We start from the raw sequence: 17,514 nt of genomic DNA, 5'->3' as shown, positions 1-17,514 counted from the left end.
GATGGGTTGCACCCCTTCGGTAATGGCCCCAAACTTGTCCAAATCCATACGTATGGCCGAAGGAGAAATGACAACCTAAAAATGAGGTCTCCTGTACCCCAAACAGACATTTCTCCAGCTTAGCAAACAAGTGATGTTCCCGGAGAAGCGACAGGACAGTACGCAAATGCTCGACATGGGACTCCCAGTCAGGAGAAAAGACCAAAATGTCGTTGAGAGATATGACTATGAACCTGCCCAACAAATCATGAAAAATGGTGTTCATAAAGCCCTGGAAAACTGCCGGAATATTACATAACCCGAACGGCATGACTAAACATTCGAAATGTCCTAGCGGTGTATTAAAGGCAGTCTTCCACTCGTCTCCCTCTCTGACGCAAATCAGATTGTAGGCTCCCCTGAGGTCACCACTTGGCCCCCACAATCTGATTTAGGATCTGATTGGGGCTCTGGTAGCAGTTTGCTCCTGCTGCCGTTGAGCTGACAGATCCTGCCCCAAACCAGTTAAGGCTTGCACCTGGTTCACCAGAGCAGATACAGCCTCCATATCTGGATTCAACAGGGCAGGTCGGAGAGAAAAACCTGAGATCGTTTGGGCCAGTGTTTCTGTTACAGCTGGTAGGGGACAAATGACCAGAGGGGGTCCCTACAATCAGCCCACTCCCGTATCCGACAACTTGGCGGCCGTCCCTGCTCTGACCTAGTGACAGGGACCCCAAGGGAGAGGGACAGGAGACGGATGGTCAAACAAGCCGGGTCAAAACCTACTGAGAGCGAAACAGCAGAGGGTAAGAGAGAGTTGTCAGGAAAAACCAGGGAGTCACGTACGCAGTAAAAAAGGAGCACGACAGGAGCGGAGTCAAAGATGGGTCAGAAAGAGCAGACGAAACCAGTAAATGCAGGTGCTAGTGGAACAAAGTTTAACCAAACCTCGGCCAGAGCCACCTGCACTGACACTCGCGGCACCAGGAGGAGCAGAGCGCGACCGCCAGTGGTAACCCTATACTAACAGAAGGGGGTTCATATTTGTGCGTCTCAACACAAAAATCCTGCGCAATTTCCTAGCTTGTGTGAAAATGGCCTAAATGAATGAGAACGACTGGACAAGCGCTGATTAACCCCTTAGGCCGGGCTCACGCGTCCGCAACTGTAGCACAGCGTTTTACAGCTCTGGAGCCGGCGGCGGCTCGTCATACTGCTGCATATGGCGGCAGAATTGTACTGCGCATGATGGCGCATCTCGCACAATACACCAGTTATTACGTTGCCCACGACATTGACTCTCCACAAGCCATACCTTCCTCTTCCTGCTGTCCGGCCAGTGGGGGGCGCTGTCCTCGGCGCACATGAAGGATTATAAAACTTATTACATGTTTTTGGAGATCGGGGAGAGAAATCACAAATTCTGATGGTTTCTTCCTCTTCCTACAGCGTTACTCACGCAGCTTATACGCCACAACACATTTTTGGGGGCGGTCGGTCCGATTAGGATGCCAAAGGTTTTTTGTTTGTTTTTTTTTACGTTTTTCCATTTTGGCGCAATAAGTTTTTTTTTTAATTATAATTTTTTTTTTACAGTGTTGCATTCAAACTCCCAAAACTTTATTAGTCCACGGACGGAGCTCTGCGAGCGCTCGGTTTTGCCACGGTCTGTATGTCTTATAACACTTCGGGGACGCACGGCTTCTTTCATCACTTTTATTGCATTTTTCAGGAGGCAAAATGAAGAAAATAAGCTTTTCACCTCAATTTTTTTAATGTTTTTTTTTTAAACATTTTTTGTAGCGCAGGACCGTGTTGGATTTATGTCCCAGGTCGTTATGGATACCAAATATGTGGGATTTGGGATTTCCGCCGCTCAAAGCCTGCATAGGAGTGCGTTAACAAACGCACTCCTATGCAGACAGCCGCGGTTTGGTCGCGCCATGTCCTATTTCTGTGCGGGGCTCACAGAGCCGCGCACAGAAACGTCCCTCACCCGGCGCCGGTCGGCGCCGGCACAAGAGCCGGGGCCGCCGGTGAGTACGCGCTCGTCCCTGCAGGGGCTCGGGTCGGATCCCGCGCAGAGAATCCTTGGCGCCGGATCCGACCCGCTCGTCTGCAGGCGGCCTTAGGGCTTTTATGTCCTGCGGGGGACTTGAACCATCACACCTCATTGCTTACACTAGCAGGACACCAGGCTGCCCACGGCCCTCCATGATGACATCACAGCGGGCGCACACAGGGGGTTAACAGCGGGGATCGCCATCCTCACTGATCCCCACTGTGGGGCGGCGCGGACTCACGTTTGATCTAGCGCCATCTGCAGGATGTCACTTTACGTCCTGCTGCACTGCACCCCCCAGGACGGTCAGCTGGTCAGTGAGGAGCCTCCCGGCTGCACACAACGCACAGCACAGGGAGCCTCGGTTATCGGGACGTCGGCCGCGATTAGACCCACGATTATCGGTCACTTCCGCTTGTTTGAACGATATCGCTCCGTTTACCTGAAGGTGGCGCCAAACACCGCGTTACACGTCCCACAATCCCTAGCAGGACCCTGTGTCCACACGGACCGTCACAGAGACCCTGAGGTAACCGCGCCAAGAACGGACCGGCGGGGGGAGAGGACAAGCGGTTACCACACAGCTGGACGGGTGGCCGGAGTATCACTGTAGCCTCGTTGGCGGAGGCGCGTCCCCGGCCCGGACTACACGGGCAGACAGGCGGCCCCGCCGGCGCTCACCTACACAGCGGGCGGGAAAGCAACGTGTCCCGCCCACAGCAGCTCTACAGTCTCTGTCACGACGGCTCCACCAATCACCACAGCCCAAAGGCAGTGGGGGCGGGCCTCAGCCCACAGCAGCTTTACAGTTTCTGTCACGACGGCTCCACCAATCACCTCAGCCGAAAGGCAGTGGGGCGGGGCCTGAGGCTCACATTAGCTCTGCAGTCTGAGCCACGACGGCTCCACCAATCACCTTAGCCTAACGGCATTGGGGGGCGGGGCCTCAGCTCACATCAGCTCTGCAGTCTGAGGCACGATGGCTCCACCAATCACCTCAGCCCAAAGGCAGTAGGGGCGGAGCCTCAGCTCCCAGCGACGTCATCCTCCTGGCATCCCGAGCATTAGCAGTCCGGAAATACTGTCTAGGAGGGACCGGAGAGCCGGCAGCCTCACAGCAGCACCGAGCCGGCGGCGCCATGAGCGGGTTCCGGCAGCAGAATGTGGAGGACTTCTACGAGATGGGCGAGGAGCTGGGCAGGTGAGAGGTGCTGTCGCGATCCCCCGTGCAGTCGCGCTCCCCCAGTCGTGTCGCCTCCCTGTCGCCCCCTATAAGCTGCTTCCCCAGTTTTCCACTTTAGGGCTGAAGAAAGTCCCATAAACAATATTTTGCCCATTTTCCGGCAGTCTGAAGCTGTTGGCAGCCTGGCGGCGGGCGCTGTGCCCTCTATGGCCCTCCGAGCGCAAACCGTAGCCTCCATGGCAGCGCCTGCCCCCGCGGGCTCTTGGGGCCCCATTCACACTAGTATGTTGAAGGCAGATCTAATTGGAGTCTGTCAGCAGGTAGGTGCGAACCAAGAGCCGCATGAGCCCGGGCAGGCCTGCGCAGCGCCCCCTGTAGACAGGCTCTGGAATGCTGCAGTATTTGTAGTTTACAAAGCTCTTGGGTCAGAGAGGCGGGGCCCGGGTGGCGCTCTTGGGTCAGAGAGGCGGGGCCCGGGTGGCGCTCTTGGGTCAGAGAGGCGGGGCCCGGGGGGCGCTCTTGGGTCAGAGAGGCGGGGCCCGGGGGGCGCTCTTGGGTCAGAGAGGCGGGGCCCGGGGGGCGCTGGGGCCGGGGAGAGGCGAGGCCCGGAGGGCGCGCTGGGGCCGGGGAGAGGCGAGGCCCGGAGGGCGCGCTGGGGCCGGGGAGAGGCGAGGCCCGGAGGGCGCGCTGGGGCCGGGGAGAGGCGGGGCGCTCTCTGGTCGGGGAGAAGCGGGGCCCGGGGGGGGGGGGGGGTTTGGCCTCGGGTCGGGGAAGTGTAGGGCTGGGCCAATGCTAGACCTGTCCAGGGCTCGTGGTTCAGGCAGCACATACCTGGAGTCCATCTAAAGGTGTTGTACCAAGACTACAAGATATGCCCTATCCTGTGAATGGAGGATAATGCTAACGGGCAGGGGTCTTACCACTAAGACCCCTGCTGAACTCAAGAATAGAGATTCTGTGCCCCCTGTCGCCCTCCCTGCAGGGTTACCGCACCCCCGCTCTTCTCACAAGTTCACTGGCTCCCTATTTACTTTCAGGTATTTTCATCAGCCCCATTGAAGCGTCCCCACGGCGATGCGCAGAGGGGGACACAGAGGGTATTATTGTATCTTGACTCCACCAGGAAGCTCGGGGTTTGACAGGGCTTCGATGCAGGAATGCCCGTCACACCCCCAGCTCCTGATTGGGTCCATTCCGCAAGGTCCTGGAAGTTGCGTGTCAAGATACAATAATAGCCAGCCATACACCCCGCCGCTCCCAATACTGTCCTCCCCCATGCTGTGGCTCTGAGCGGTGTGCGCACCCCACCGGCGCTCAGATGTGGGACCGGCGGGTCTCTCGACTGCCTTCTCCCAGACTGTTTCAGGAGCCGCACGGACGCTAGGAGTGCAGACATGTGCCGACCGCCGGCTGTCTGTGCTAGCTTGTATGACGAGCCGGACCACCAACAGCGGGGCAGCTACAAGGAGTGGAGGTGGGGCGGTACAGCAGCAGTGGGGAGCCTGGGAGAGGGACCGGGAGCCGGGAAAGAATGTGTTGAGATGTTCCCGCTGACCATCGGTGTCTCTAGCCCCGCAGGCTGTAACGGGTTGTGTGCCGTCTGTGAATGACACGGGCAGCAGACGGACCTAAATGTGCCAGCGTGCCCGAGGCCGGCACGGCATACAAGGTCCTGAAATGTTCGTCCGATGACCTCAGATGTCTTCACTTCTGTCTTGGAGGATCTTTTCTGCAGCTTGTAACTTCCATGTAATTAACCCCTCGTCTGCTGACTGTTCTTGACACAAAGTAAAACTTAGTTTCAAACTTTTCTCTCTCCTTGTTACGTTCTTGTATGATGTCATTCTTCGTTTCTCGCAGCGGCCAGTTCGCAATTGTCAGGAAGTGCCGGGAGCGTCGAACGGGATTGGAGTACGCTGCTAAATTCATCAAGAAGCGCCGCTTGTCCTCCAGTCGCCGCGGGGTAAGCCGGGAGGAGATCGAGAGAGAAGTGGACATCTTAAGAGAGATTCAGCACCCGAATATAATCACCCTTCATGACGTGTTTGAGAACCGCACGGACGTGGTGCTCATCCTGGAACTCGTGTCCGGGGGGGAATTATTTGACTTCTTGGCACAAAAGGAAAGCTTGACCGAAGAAGAGGCCACCATGTTCCTGAAACAGATTCTGGACGGGGTCCACTACCTGCACCACAAGAGCATTGCGCATTTTGACCTCAAGGTATGCGATCTTACGGATATTTGTGTCCAGCCAGTCACTGCTACATTGTCTTACTAAGGCTCTGTTCATCATGGCCACAACCGCTATGATGGATCCGCAGACTATTCTATTTGGGTTGCAGTTTTTTTGACATCCAGAATGGCTCTGTAGACTGTTTTCACACAGGAGCGATGATCGCTCCGTGAATGGAGGTGGAGCCCCGGAGATCACTCCGCCCGCCCGCCTCCATTCACAGTAAACAGGCAGATCATAGATGAACCACTGCCTGTTGTAACAGCAGACACATGACTTGAGTCTCCATAAAGTTTCCAAACAGCAATAATTTAACAATTTATCTCCGAGTGGTTTTAACCCTTTCCAATCCACTGTCTGACGTCTAAAGACATTATGATTTAAGGCTGTACAGCTCCGATGTTGGAAGACGTCCGTCGGGGTTCTCTTACTGTATATTGCCAGCCTTTCTGCTGTTGGAGCCTATCCAACGTGTCACCTCATGCAGTACTGGCTTTAGCCAGCAGATAGCGCCGTTGTATAACGGCAGAAAAAGAGTAAGCCCCCTAGGAAAACCAGGATACAAATTGGGTTGGAAAGGGTTAACACAAAAACGTCTCACATCCGTGCGGAAAGCGCATATCGGTGAGTGTGATAACAGGCCGTGATTCGCACTCACCCGTGTGAAGTTAGACTAATTGTGCCATTTAAAAGGGCCTTAAGTCATGGATCTGAAAATGGCCGATGTAAGTGGCCCTCGGGATCACGTGGCAAATCGGAACACTGAGGATCTTTTTATAGGCTACTTTTTTTCCTTGTAAAATACATTATTTTATAGTTGGATGCTTAAAGGGGTTGTCCCGCGCCGAAACATTTTTTTTTTTTTGCATAGGCCCCCCGTTCAGCGCAGGACAAACCCAAGGGATGTGTTGAAATTAAAAAAAATTTTACTTACCCGAATCCCCTCTCTGCAACTTCTTCCTTCTTTTCCTCCAAGATGGCCGCCAGGGATCTTCACCCATGATGCACCGCGGGTCTTCTCCCATGGTGCACTGTGGGCTCTGTGCGGTCCATTGCCGATTCCAGCCTCCTGATTGGCTGGAATCGGCACATGTGACAGGGCGGAGCTACACGATGACTTGTAGAAGGGGGCGGAGCCAGAATGCCGCTCGTGCCCGGACCGACCAGAAGGGAGAAGACCCTTCTGCGCAAGCGCGTCTAATCGGGCGATTAGACGTTGAAATTAGATGGCACCATGGAGACGGGGACGCCAGCGCAGGGAAGGTGAGTATATAACCTCTGTATGGCTCATATTTAATGCACGATGTACATTACAAAGTGCATTAATATGGCCATACAGAAGTGCTGAACTTAACTTGTCATCGCGGGACAACCCCTTTAAACTCTTCTAGAGCGCCCATTAGATATCGGAGGGGTTTCTGGTCAATTTCAGAAAGTAAGGGCCCCTAAATCTGTGTGCCAACCGTGGACTTTAACATGGACACTGTGTGTAATGGGAGTCTGTTCAGTGGCACACTAAGGGGTTAAGAACGTCTTCTTCCTGCTCCCTCGTTTCGCGTTCGCTCTCTGAAGTCCTCCCATTTTCGGCGGGGTTATGCGTCAGTCTGGCGGTGTGTAGTTGTCAGGCCGGGCCCACGGGAACTTGTTTAGTTAACTTGTAAACATTTACGTTCCACATTTTTTGCCTTAAGCATGACGTACGCAGCGGCCGGAGGAGCGGTCTGCGCGGCTGATAGGGGGGATTCTAATCTGCGGATGGGTTGTGCTCAGCGCATATGAATGGGGATGGCACCAACAGGACAACCAAGTAAAGGCCCTTTTACACGGGGCGATTATCGCTCTGGCTTTACCGGCTCCCGCGGGGCTTTGAACGATAATCCTCCCGTGTAACATCATGCTGAAACTGAACAGGAATCGTCCAGCCGTTCAGTACTAAGCAGCCTAAAATCAGAATGGTGATTGGTCAGTGTAAACAGCAGCCGTTCAGTACTGACCGCCGCTGCTTACAGTGAATGGAGAGGAGCGGGGAGAGAACGTTCCAGCCGCCCCGCTGCCAGCCATGATACTCGCTCCTGTGTAGCAGCACCGCAGCGAGGATACACGGGGACGAGGGCCGGCATTGTCTGACCGAAATCTCTCGCCGCTACTAATCGTACTCCAGTTATTGCTGTTCAAACCAGACGTCTCGCTGGAGAGGCGCAGGGACTTTAATTGTATCTGATGGCTTTTTCCATTTTTCTTGATTCTGCAGCCCGAAAATATCATGTTGTTGGATCAAAGTAGCCCGAACCCTCGAATAAAACTGATAGATTTTGGAATTGCCCACAAAATACAAGCTGGGAACGAGTTCAAGAATATATTTGGCACGCCTGAGTTTGTCGGTAAGTTGATGAGGCGGTAAGTCTATATAACAATTCAATATCTACAATACGCCATTTTCGTGATGGTTTTTCCATGGTAAACTCCTTAACCCCTTCCCGCAACAGGGCGTAAACTTACATCCTGGATCCAGCGCGGGATCACATAAGATCCAGCGCGGGATCACATAAGATCCAGCGCGGGATCACATAAGATCCAGCGCGGGATCACATAAGATCCAGCGCGGGATCACATAAGATCCAGCGCTCTCTCGTAGCGGGAGCCGGCTGTCAATCACAGCCGGCGTCCCGCTGCAACGGGGGGGGGGCATTGGAGATGCGTCCCCGCTGTTAACCCCTTCCCTGCCGCGATCTAAGTAGATCACGGCAGGGAAAGAGTTCACAGAGGGAGTGCGGCTCCCTCTGTGTCTCCGGCCGGAACTCGCGATGTCATCGCGAGAGCCCGGCCTGTCACCATGGCAACAGGACGCCAGACACTGGCGTCCTGTATTGCCTGTGCCTATGATCGCTGTACAAGCTATAAGGCATGGCAGAGCAGTAGCCAAAAATTGTTGCGTCCTTAAGCCCAAAATAGGCCGTGTCATGAAGGGGTTAAAGAGCCTTGTGCTGGACTGCAGGATCGCTGATCGAGCCTCGGCATGGGTCATCAGTTATTGACTGCTGGACCCCCAGCAATCCGCTCAGGGTGTACGGAGCAGCCCCCCCCACCGGCCGCGGCCCGGGTTGGTCATATAGGCACACCTTTAATTGAACGCTAAATGTTCGCTTTGTTCTGGGGGCAGTATGATGCAGCAAAACCAAATTTCCATAGTTTTTGTTTTTACTACTTTTTAAACATTATTATTTTACCAAAACTTTCTTTCTGTTCTCGTACTCTGAGAGCAATAACACTTTTTAAAACTAACGATGTGGCTGATTCTGCTGCCAGAACCCTTATATTTGCAGGATTAGATGTCATTTGGGTTAGTACCATTTTGGAGTAAATACAGTTATTTGATCACTTCCTATTAATTCCTGGGGGGGGACTGGCCGACCAAAGAAACCCCTATTCTGATGTCTGTGATTGGCTGCAGCAGCCTGTGGCGTCAGGGGGATGGAGAAGCGGCACTGGAGCTGCCGTGAGGGGAGACCAGCCTGTGGTCACTCTTATTATTTTGGGGCACGGTCACACAGTTTAAAAAAAAATGTATTACATTTTTTTAGTTGGAAACCCCTTTTTAATAGACACCCATGCATGTCATCCCTGGGAGCCTTCGCTCGGCACTGGGCTGCATGCCAACCCATCTGCGTGCCGTAAACCAGTCTGGTGTAAATGTTGTCTGGTGGCGAGATCCTTGAGATGTTGGCATCTAAAGATTCTTGGCAGTGAGAACCTACTTGTGGAGTTTAAAGAAGTGCGGGATTGTTAAGGACCCAACTTTTAAACATGATCGAGAGGTGAGGAGCCGTCGGCCGGGACGTCTGGAGTCGTACGGCTTCCATCGTAGGGAGATAAGCCATGTCTTACTTTGTTTCATCTAATGCTTATTCTTTTTGTCTGTGAAGGGTTTGACTTCTGGCTTTCTTGTTTCACAGCTCCGGAGATCGTCAACTACGAACCTCTTGGGTTGGAGGCCGATATGTGGTGAGGCGTGGTTCTAACATTGACTGTCAGCCCTAATAGGAGGGGCCCTCACATCCTCTTTGCAGGGACTTTCAAACTAACAATCATTTGTTGGAAGTTTGAAAAATCATGAAGTGCAAAAGGAGTTCTGGGTAAACGTGAAAACTAGATAAGCAGTGGTGACCCCAGAGGTGGCGGTACTCCTTACACCTTCTCCATATGTGTCATATATTGTTTGGCATCCCTCAGCAGTAATGTGTGTGGGCGCTGCCAGGCTGCCCTGACGTGTAAGCCCCACACAATAGCTGATACATGTCTGGTCCCCGGGGCTCCATGGCTGGGATCCTGAAATGTCTCATGACATCTGTAGGTTGCGGCTTCTTCTCCGGACCTCCTAGATTTCAGCATTTTTTAGAATTTCCATTTTGTACCCGGAGACCCCCTTTAAGGTGTCCCAGAAGATGATGACCTTTTGTAGATAGATTGGAGATGTTTTAGTTGTGTTTGTGACCCTTAGGCCTCATGTCCACAGGGAAAATCAGGCCCGCTCCGGATTCTCCATGGATAATCCGCAGCGGGTCCCTCCTGCCCCGCGGACGTGAGCGCTGAAAAGAAGAATTAACTCACCTCTCGCCCGCTCCGGATCTTCCCTTCGTCGTGGCTTCATCTTCTCTCCGTCGTGGCCGGATCTTCTTTCTTCGGCCTGGCAGATGTGCACGGCACGTCGGTTGCGTGCCGTGCGCATGCGCAGGCCCGAAGAAAAAAGATCCGGCCACGACGAAGAGAAGATGAAGCCGCGACGAAGGGAATATCCGGAGCAGGTGAGTATATGCTGATTTTTGTCTCCCGCGGATCCGGACGGCTTCCATAGGCTTCAATAGAAGCCCGCGGGAGCCGTCCCCGCAGGAGACCCGCACGAAAATGGAGCATGTCCGGATTTTTTCATGCTCCATTTTTAAAAAAATCACTTTTATTGACCATCCGCGGGTATTTATCTACCTGCGGGTGGTCAATGCATCCCTATGGGATCCGGATCCGCATGCGGGTGATCCGCTGCGGATTCTAAATCCTATTTTGCCCGTGGACATGAGGCCGTAGAAGGACCTCGCACACGGTGGCGTTGCTGCGCTGTAAGTGTAATAAACCTCATCCCCGCGCTGCAGAAGAGGCTCATCTTGTGGGTTCTCAGATCCGCAGCCGCTCTGTTGGGCAAATATTGCAGATGTTCACCATTTCATTCATTGCATCACAATCCACACCAAATGTATTCTCACTTATCCATGCCGTGTGATCACACCCTTCGCTTACTTTCATATGCGCCATTTTGATGCAGTTTTTAAAGCCAATGCCTAGGAATGGACTAATAAGGGGAGAACCGGAATCTTTCCACTATAATTCCCTTCTCTTCTCCATTCACCTCTTGCTTTGGCTCACACGCACGGCCGGGTTGGATTCCGCATGCGGATTGAACGGCTTCCATTGACTTCAATGGAAGCCGTCTGCGCAAAAATGAAGTATGCTACAATTTTTTTTTCCTACACAAGCGGAAATCGCAATTGTTTTCCTCTTGTGTGCATGAAGAATCACTTTGGCCATAGCATGCTATGGGTGGTATTTGCTGCGGAGTCCGGAGGTGGACGCCCGCTGCAGAGTCTGCAATGCAAATCCAGGCGGCCTAAAAGTTATTTAAAAAAACCGCCATCTAAGTTGTATGTGTGACCGCATCGTTACCATCGTTACTGCGTTACATGTTGTGATGTCACAGGATGTTTGTCAGCTTGACTGTAAGAATTTATCATATCCACCGACCGGTCATAACATTAAAAATGAGTAACGCTGACAATGGCGCGTAAATCGGCGAGCTACCGTATCTTTCGCACTATAAGATGCACCATGGGTTTAGACAGCTGGAGAAAATATTTCATACTAACTTGAACCTCTCTGGCTCCCGTCATTAACTGTAGTGTTCTTGTATAGAAAAGGGGGTTAAGCTCCTTTTAAACCTAGTGTCCATTCAAACAATGGCGCAAACGAATAGGTTCACGTTACACAGCACGGATGCACATCTGCAGCTGGCATGTTAGACACAATGTATTACCACGTACAAGTGTAGTAATACATGAGCCCCTCTAGCGGCTTCCTGGTCACATGGTTAAGACCACTGCGGTCCTGCTGCTACTATTGTCTGTCCCTGTGTGTACAGATGGGGATATGTGAGTGATCTCCAGTGTTATCTGCTGCACCGATAAGGCAGGGAGAGGGAGGACTGTGCAGCCGCGTTATGTACGACTTAGGAGTGCTCTCCATGATCGATCAGCGCACTGCCAGGTCATTAAGGCAATGGTCAGGGGTATCTGGATCTATCAGACCCCCCTGCCCTCTGCACTATAGGATTTTATCTTGCTGAAATCTCTCTTCTAGTCATAAAAATACAGTACTTTAGCAGCGAGTGAACAATCAGTTTTTGAAGTTGATGTGTTTGAAGCAAGAAGAATGCGCATTTGTAGGGATCCAAGCAGCTTAGACGAGTGGATCAGAGCGGCTGCCAGCAGGCGTGCCCTCGCTCTGCAATAGTTAGTAGCCACCACAAGCAGCCCAGGAGCGGACGCCCAATAAACAAGCCACAGAGACCTGGGCATACAAACCTCATCTGGCGCCCGATCTCACCGGTATCTTGTTATGTGGCGGAGTACAAGCCCGGATGGGTCGGAGCATTAGCAGGACCTACACACAACTGAAAGAAGCAGTGCAAACCCGAAAAACATGGAGGGAGCTCGCCCGTAGTGTCGCCGACAGTCTTAACGACTAACGCCTCATTAAGCGGGTTTAAATGTTGTGGCTGATCGATGGATATTTGATTATAACGAGACACTACTGCAGAGTTACAGTATCGATGTGTGTGATGGCGAATACTGACTCCCTCCCTTTGTGTCTGTCCATGCAGGAGCATCGGAGTGATCACCTACATCCTGTGAGTATGAGTGGAGACCCGCCTGGCATTCTGATGCATTTAATTCAAATATTATGAAATCAGTATTAAAAATATGACAAACTTTGATTTACTGAGCTCCTTAAAATGCTGAAACCCATAATTCTGTACATCTAGACCAAAGTAGTCCCTTGATGGTACTGCTGGAATATCACTTTACATGTACAGTGGTACCTCGGGTCACGCGTGACCTCATCTAATGGCTGTGACTGGTTAACGCAGCGCCGGCTTCCATTGGCTGAGTTAACCAATCAGAGCATTAGCTTGCTGGAGGAGGGGCATTCAAGCCCCGCATCCAGAAAGCAATGCTCTGTCGGCGTGGAGGAGGGAGTGACAGATCATCGCACAACGCCGTGGGAGGTGAGTATTGATTTTTTTTTTCTGCTTGTAGTTAGTTTCCCCATTGGAACACATTAATGGTATTTCAATGGGGGAAAAGTGCTTTGACATACGAGTTTTTTGCCTTACGAGCCCCGTCTTGGAACGGATTAAACTCATATGTCAAGGCACCACTGTATAATCCTGCCCGTGTCGGGTCCTCTATGTGTAGCCTCATACACGCCTGTACTACTATGTCGCCTCGCTGGGGTGTCCTACGTTGGTGTCCACCATGAGGTCAACACTAGTGTCAACAGGGTACCATGCCAAGCCATAGAGCAGCAGGCTGCAGCGCTGGGCATGCAGATGTATACAAGTAGTAGTATTATCATTAGTGCGCCTCTAAAACATATATGTTCCCTGAAGGCAGACAAGCCGCTGATCGCAGCTGTCTTGCCGGGTTTTGACAGCAACATCAACGTAACTTTGTGACCATTTAGGCTGGGTTCTCACACGCTGGAATCCTGGCGGAAATCTTGCGGCTTGGCCACAGCGAAAAAATGCGAGATTTCCACCAGGAAAGCGCTGCTTTAAAACCCGCGGCACTTAGCCATAGGTTTTGGAGCGGCTTGGCCGCACGCTTTTCTGTTGCGGCCAGCGCTTCCATAGAGGAGAGCGCAGCTGCAATGGGAAAAAAAATGAACCTGCTGCGGCCGGGGAATCTTGGTCTCCTCTGATCCCAGCCTCGTGATAAATCCAAGATTCTTTGCCTTTTAACCGGAGCTCTGTTTGTTCTACAGAAAAAGGACCTTCTACTTCTGGGCGAACAGAGCTCTTTCTGCTTCTAACGGCTGCATGGTTCGGGTTCCTTTAGGGCTACTGACATGATTTTTGGCGTCCCTTTAAAGCCAACATTCTTGGTTCTCTGATTAGTAGGTCGGGTCACCTATCACAGGCTGGGAGGGCTAGTCTGTAGCACTGATTGGACCAAAGCTACAACCGTTTGAAGTGGGGTTGGGAATGCAGCACTTCTATTTGTCATTCAGACTGGGGCAGAGGGGGAGGGTAGTAGCGATGAGCAGGCGGCAAAGAGCCATCATGATTCTTCTGTCTGTCCCCTTGTCCAGGAAAGGGGGTAAGGGTGGCTTTACATGGGACAGCTATTATCAGAAGTCTCTAAAGCGCACTTCTTGTGTGTTTTTACGTCCTTGCGACTGGTGGGCACCGGCCTGAAGCCTAGTATTCTTTAATGGCCATTCCAGCAAGAATGAAAAATAGTTGATGGTATATTTCTTTTTTCCTCTTCCTCAGGCTAAGTGGAGCGTCGCCCTTCTTGGGAGAGACCAAGCAGGAAACCTTGACCAATATTTCAGGTGTTAATTATGACTTTGATGAAGAATATTTTAGTAATACAAGTGAACTTGCGAAGGATTTCATACGAAGACTACTGGTCAAAGATCCGAAGTGAGTTATTACGTTTCTCCCTGAAGGATTATTCGTACCATATACGCAGACCTTTGGGTTCCCTGAGCCAGTGGTTATGCTTGCCTGTTACCGGGGGACTCTTCTCTCCCACCCTTGTTCCTCGCCCTTATTTACATATTTTTAGTGACTAAGGGCCCTTTTGGACGGGCTGATTGTCTGATTAAGTGCCCAACGGCCGCCCATGGTTCTCCTTTACTCCTCTGCTTTCACACGGTAGCGATGATCACTCGGTTGGAGATGGTTTCCGGTCCCCCTCCTCCTCCGTTCGTAGTAAACGGGACGCTCCTCGTCTGATTTTAATGTCTGCACAAACTGAACGAGAAGCTATAAGCAAATGATTTATCGATTGTCGTTCGCCGGCAGCATTTAAGCGATTGTCGTTCAGATTCGCACGAACCAGCGAGAAGCTGATCGATGATCTTTCCCTGTACAGGCGCACTTCTTCTAATACTCTTGTCTCAGACTATGTATCCAGACCTGGTATATCCTCGGTTCCTATCTCCTCTATTATATATTGGCATTACCGCCCTGGCTTTGTAGTATGGGCGTGTTTATAGCCGGAGCGCACACCTTGCGGTCTAGGGGTCACATTCAGCCTTTGATGCCATTCTACAATGGAGAACGCCTCTTGTATAAATGGTCGCCTCCCTTCTGGCTGGCCAATGTAGAAGATGATCCCCATTCAGTTTCCACTTCCAGAGCTAATCAGGTATTTATTGGATATACTCTGATATGCCATAAATGTCTCAGATGGTAATATCCCACTTAAGGATTATTGTGGCCCTTCGGAGGGGTTCAGTATGACCCTGTGACTCTCAAGCCAGAAAGATAGTCCCATCGCTGTGTTAGGCTGCGGTCCAACAGGGCGGAAATCTCACAGAACGACCGCACGAAGATTCTGCGAGATTTCCGCGGCAGAAAGGCAGCTTCAAAACCCATACCGTCCAGCACAGGTTTGAAGTGGCTTCGCCGCTTGTGTTCCATTGTGGGGATCGCTCTCCAGAGAGAGGAGAGGGTCTGCAGTGGAAATGGTGATAAAATTGACATCCCGCGGCTCTTAATTCTGCGTGGATCGGCCGCAGTTTGTGGACCAGATTTTTGCAGCTCTCATCCACTTTGCTGCTTAGGCTCAGGTTTAAGATTGCTGGCGGAAAGTCCTTGGCCATCCCGCCCAGTGGTCTGTAAACGAATGTTTGGATGGCGGATTCCGACGCGGATTTCTCGGTGTGGATTGTGCCTCTGAAGACCATGGCGGCCATCTACAGCCGAGCCGTGGTTCCCATGTGGCCCTGCCGATGGAGGGCTGCAATTTAGTAGTTTTTTTTTCAATAGATAAATTCACGTGCGAAATTACCGATGCGGAAACCACACAGAATCCGCATCAAGAAGCGACATGCCATTTTTAAAATTCCACATGCAGAAAAAAATTGCACCGTACAGACTGCGGGGAGCGTTACTGTGGGATGTGACTTGGCTATGGAATTTGACATCAAATTAGCGCAGATTCTATGAGACCAATCCACCGTGTAAACCTACTATAGTCACATAATACCCGCTTGCCCCAAAAATAAGGCAGGATCGTATATTTTTTTTTTTTCCTCCAAAAGATACACTAGGGCTTATTTTCAGTGAGTGCCTTATTTTGATGACAGCGGGAGTACCTGATCTGTGTGTGAGAGCCCAGCAATCCCAACCCGTCTTGTCGCTCAGACCTTTGTTGGTGTTTTTACCACGTATTCTGAGCAGTAGAAGCACTGACGGAGCCCTCGGCCGCCGACACAGGATCACTTCATGGTTACAGGAGTCATAAGTCCCGCTTACACAAAGTGATTGGTTGTGAGTGGTTCTTTGAGAGCTGCATTGATTGGCTGAGCCACAGACTGCGAGAACCGCACCGGGTTCTGGAGAGTAGGAAGGATCTGGACCAAGTCTGTTGGGCAAGTGACTCGGCTGACCTGCGAGAAAAGCGTTTTTACGGCCTTTTTCACGCATCTATAGCATTCCGATCGACTTCTTATGAAAGCAACTAAGGCTTACTTTCTGGGTAGCATTTGTATTTCAAGCTTTCACAAAAATCCTGAAAAATCAGGCAAGGGCTTATTTTCGGGGTAGGTCTTATTTTGGGAGAAACAGGGTATGGACCCTTAAAACAATTTAAGATGCGGCTGTTTGATGGGTTTACTCCCCTCCGCCTCTTGGCTCCATTGTTTATCTGATGGGTATGGCTGGATTAACCTTTTTCAGGCAGTTTGGGTGACATAACCCGTAATTACATCATATATTTTAATTCCCTAGGAAACGGATGACGATCAATGAGAGTTTGGAACATTCATGGATTAAGGTGGGACATTGTACAGTTATGTTCATATATTGGGGCTCTGCGGTTGTAAATTACAACTTGATGTAAAATATTTGTGTGCCGCCAAAAATGAGGTTAACATGACCTTTCTCTCTACATAGGCCATCAAGCGCCGCAACGTTCGCCATGAGGACAGTGGAAAGCGGCCGGAACGCAGGAGGCTGAAGACAACACGGCTGAAGGAGTATACAATCAAGTCGCACTCCAGCATGCCTCCTAATAACACATATGTGAACTTTGAGAGATTCAGCCATGTGTTGGAGGAACTGGGAGCCGCTGAAGACGCTCTCCGCGAACTGCAGAAGAGTCAGACCACGTCGCGGGAAGATCTCTGCGCCCTCCGGTCCATCTATGAAGAAAAGGAAAGTTGGTATCGGGAAGAGCAAGAAGGTGTGACGCGCCAGCTGATGGGGCTTCAGCAAGAGCTACAGCGTGGAGAAGGCCAACGTCGGCAGGTTCAAGAAGACCTGCGGGCGACCATGCTAAGTACAAATGGTCTGAAGAGGAAGCTTGGCCGATTGGAAAACCGATATGAAGCCTTAGCCGCACAGGTTACCGCAGAGATGAGCTTTGTCGAAGAGCTGCTGAAAGTCATGGAGAGGCCTGGGGTGGACCACGTCCGCGGTGTATGCTAGGGACCAAGAACCCTTCACTTGCATGTAGTTAGACATGGCGTCTTAATGTATACATATTAGCTGCACATATCTGTTCTCTGACACAGACTTGGATGTGCTAAGCCAACAGCGAGAAGGCCAGAATGAATCAGAGCATCACCATCCCACATTCCAGGAGCCGTGTAAGAGCGGGGAGCTATATAAGGAGATGGATCATCAGAGCCGCAGTAACCCTACATTGTATCATACTGTTGTGTTTGTTTTCAGCCTATAAAAATATTAAGTACAAAAAATTCTATTTTATATGC

The 17,514-nt window shown here is 51.4% G+C and overlaps 1 protein-coding gene across 1 annotated transcript; it reads left to right on the top strand.

The window, feature by feature from the left end:
• The first annotated feature begins 3,084 nt into the window (after nt 1–3,084).
• Nucleotides 3,085–17,509, top strand: DAPK3 (death associated protein kinase 3). Its single transcript, XM_066574423.1, has 8 exons — nt 3,085–3,245; nt 5,088–5,448; nt 7,712–7,841; nt 9,414–9,462; nt 12,386–12,412; nt 14,060–14,212; nt 16,529–16,574; nt 16,694–17,509. Exons 1-8 carry the CDS (start codon nt 3,184–3,186, stop codon nt 17,225–17,227), a joined length of 1,362 nt encoding a protein of 453 aa, XP_066430520.1. The 5' UTR covers nt 3,085–3,183; the 3' UTR covers nt 17,228–17,509.
• The last annotated feature ends 5 nt before the right edge of the window (nt 17,510–17,514 follow it).

This window comes from Eleutherodactylus coqui, chromosome 7, assembly GCF_035609145.1.
Source record: "Eleutherodactylus coqui strain aEleCoq1 chromosome 7, aEleCoq1.hap1, whole genome shotgun sequence".
NCBI lineage: Eukaryota > Metazoa > Chordata > Amphibia > Anura > Eleutherodactylidae > Eleutherodactylus > Eleutherodactylus coqui.
The sequence above is the reverse complement of the archived record's forward strand: the minus strand, read 5'-3'. Positions and strand labels throughout refer to the sequence as shown.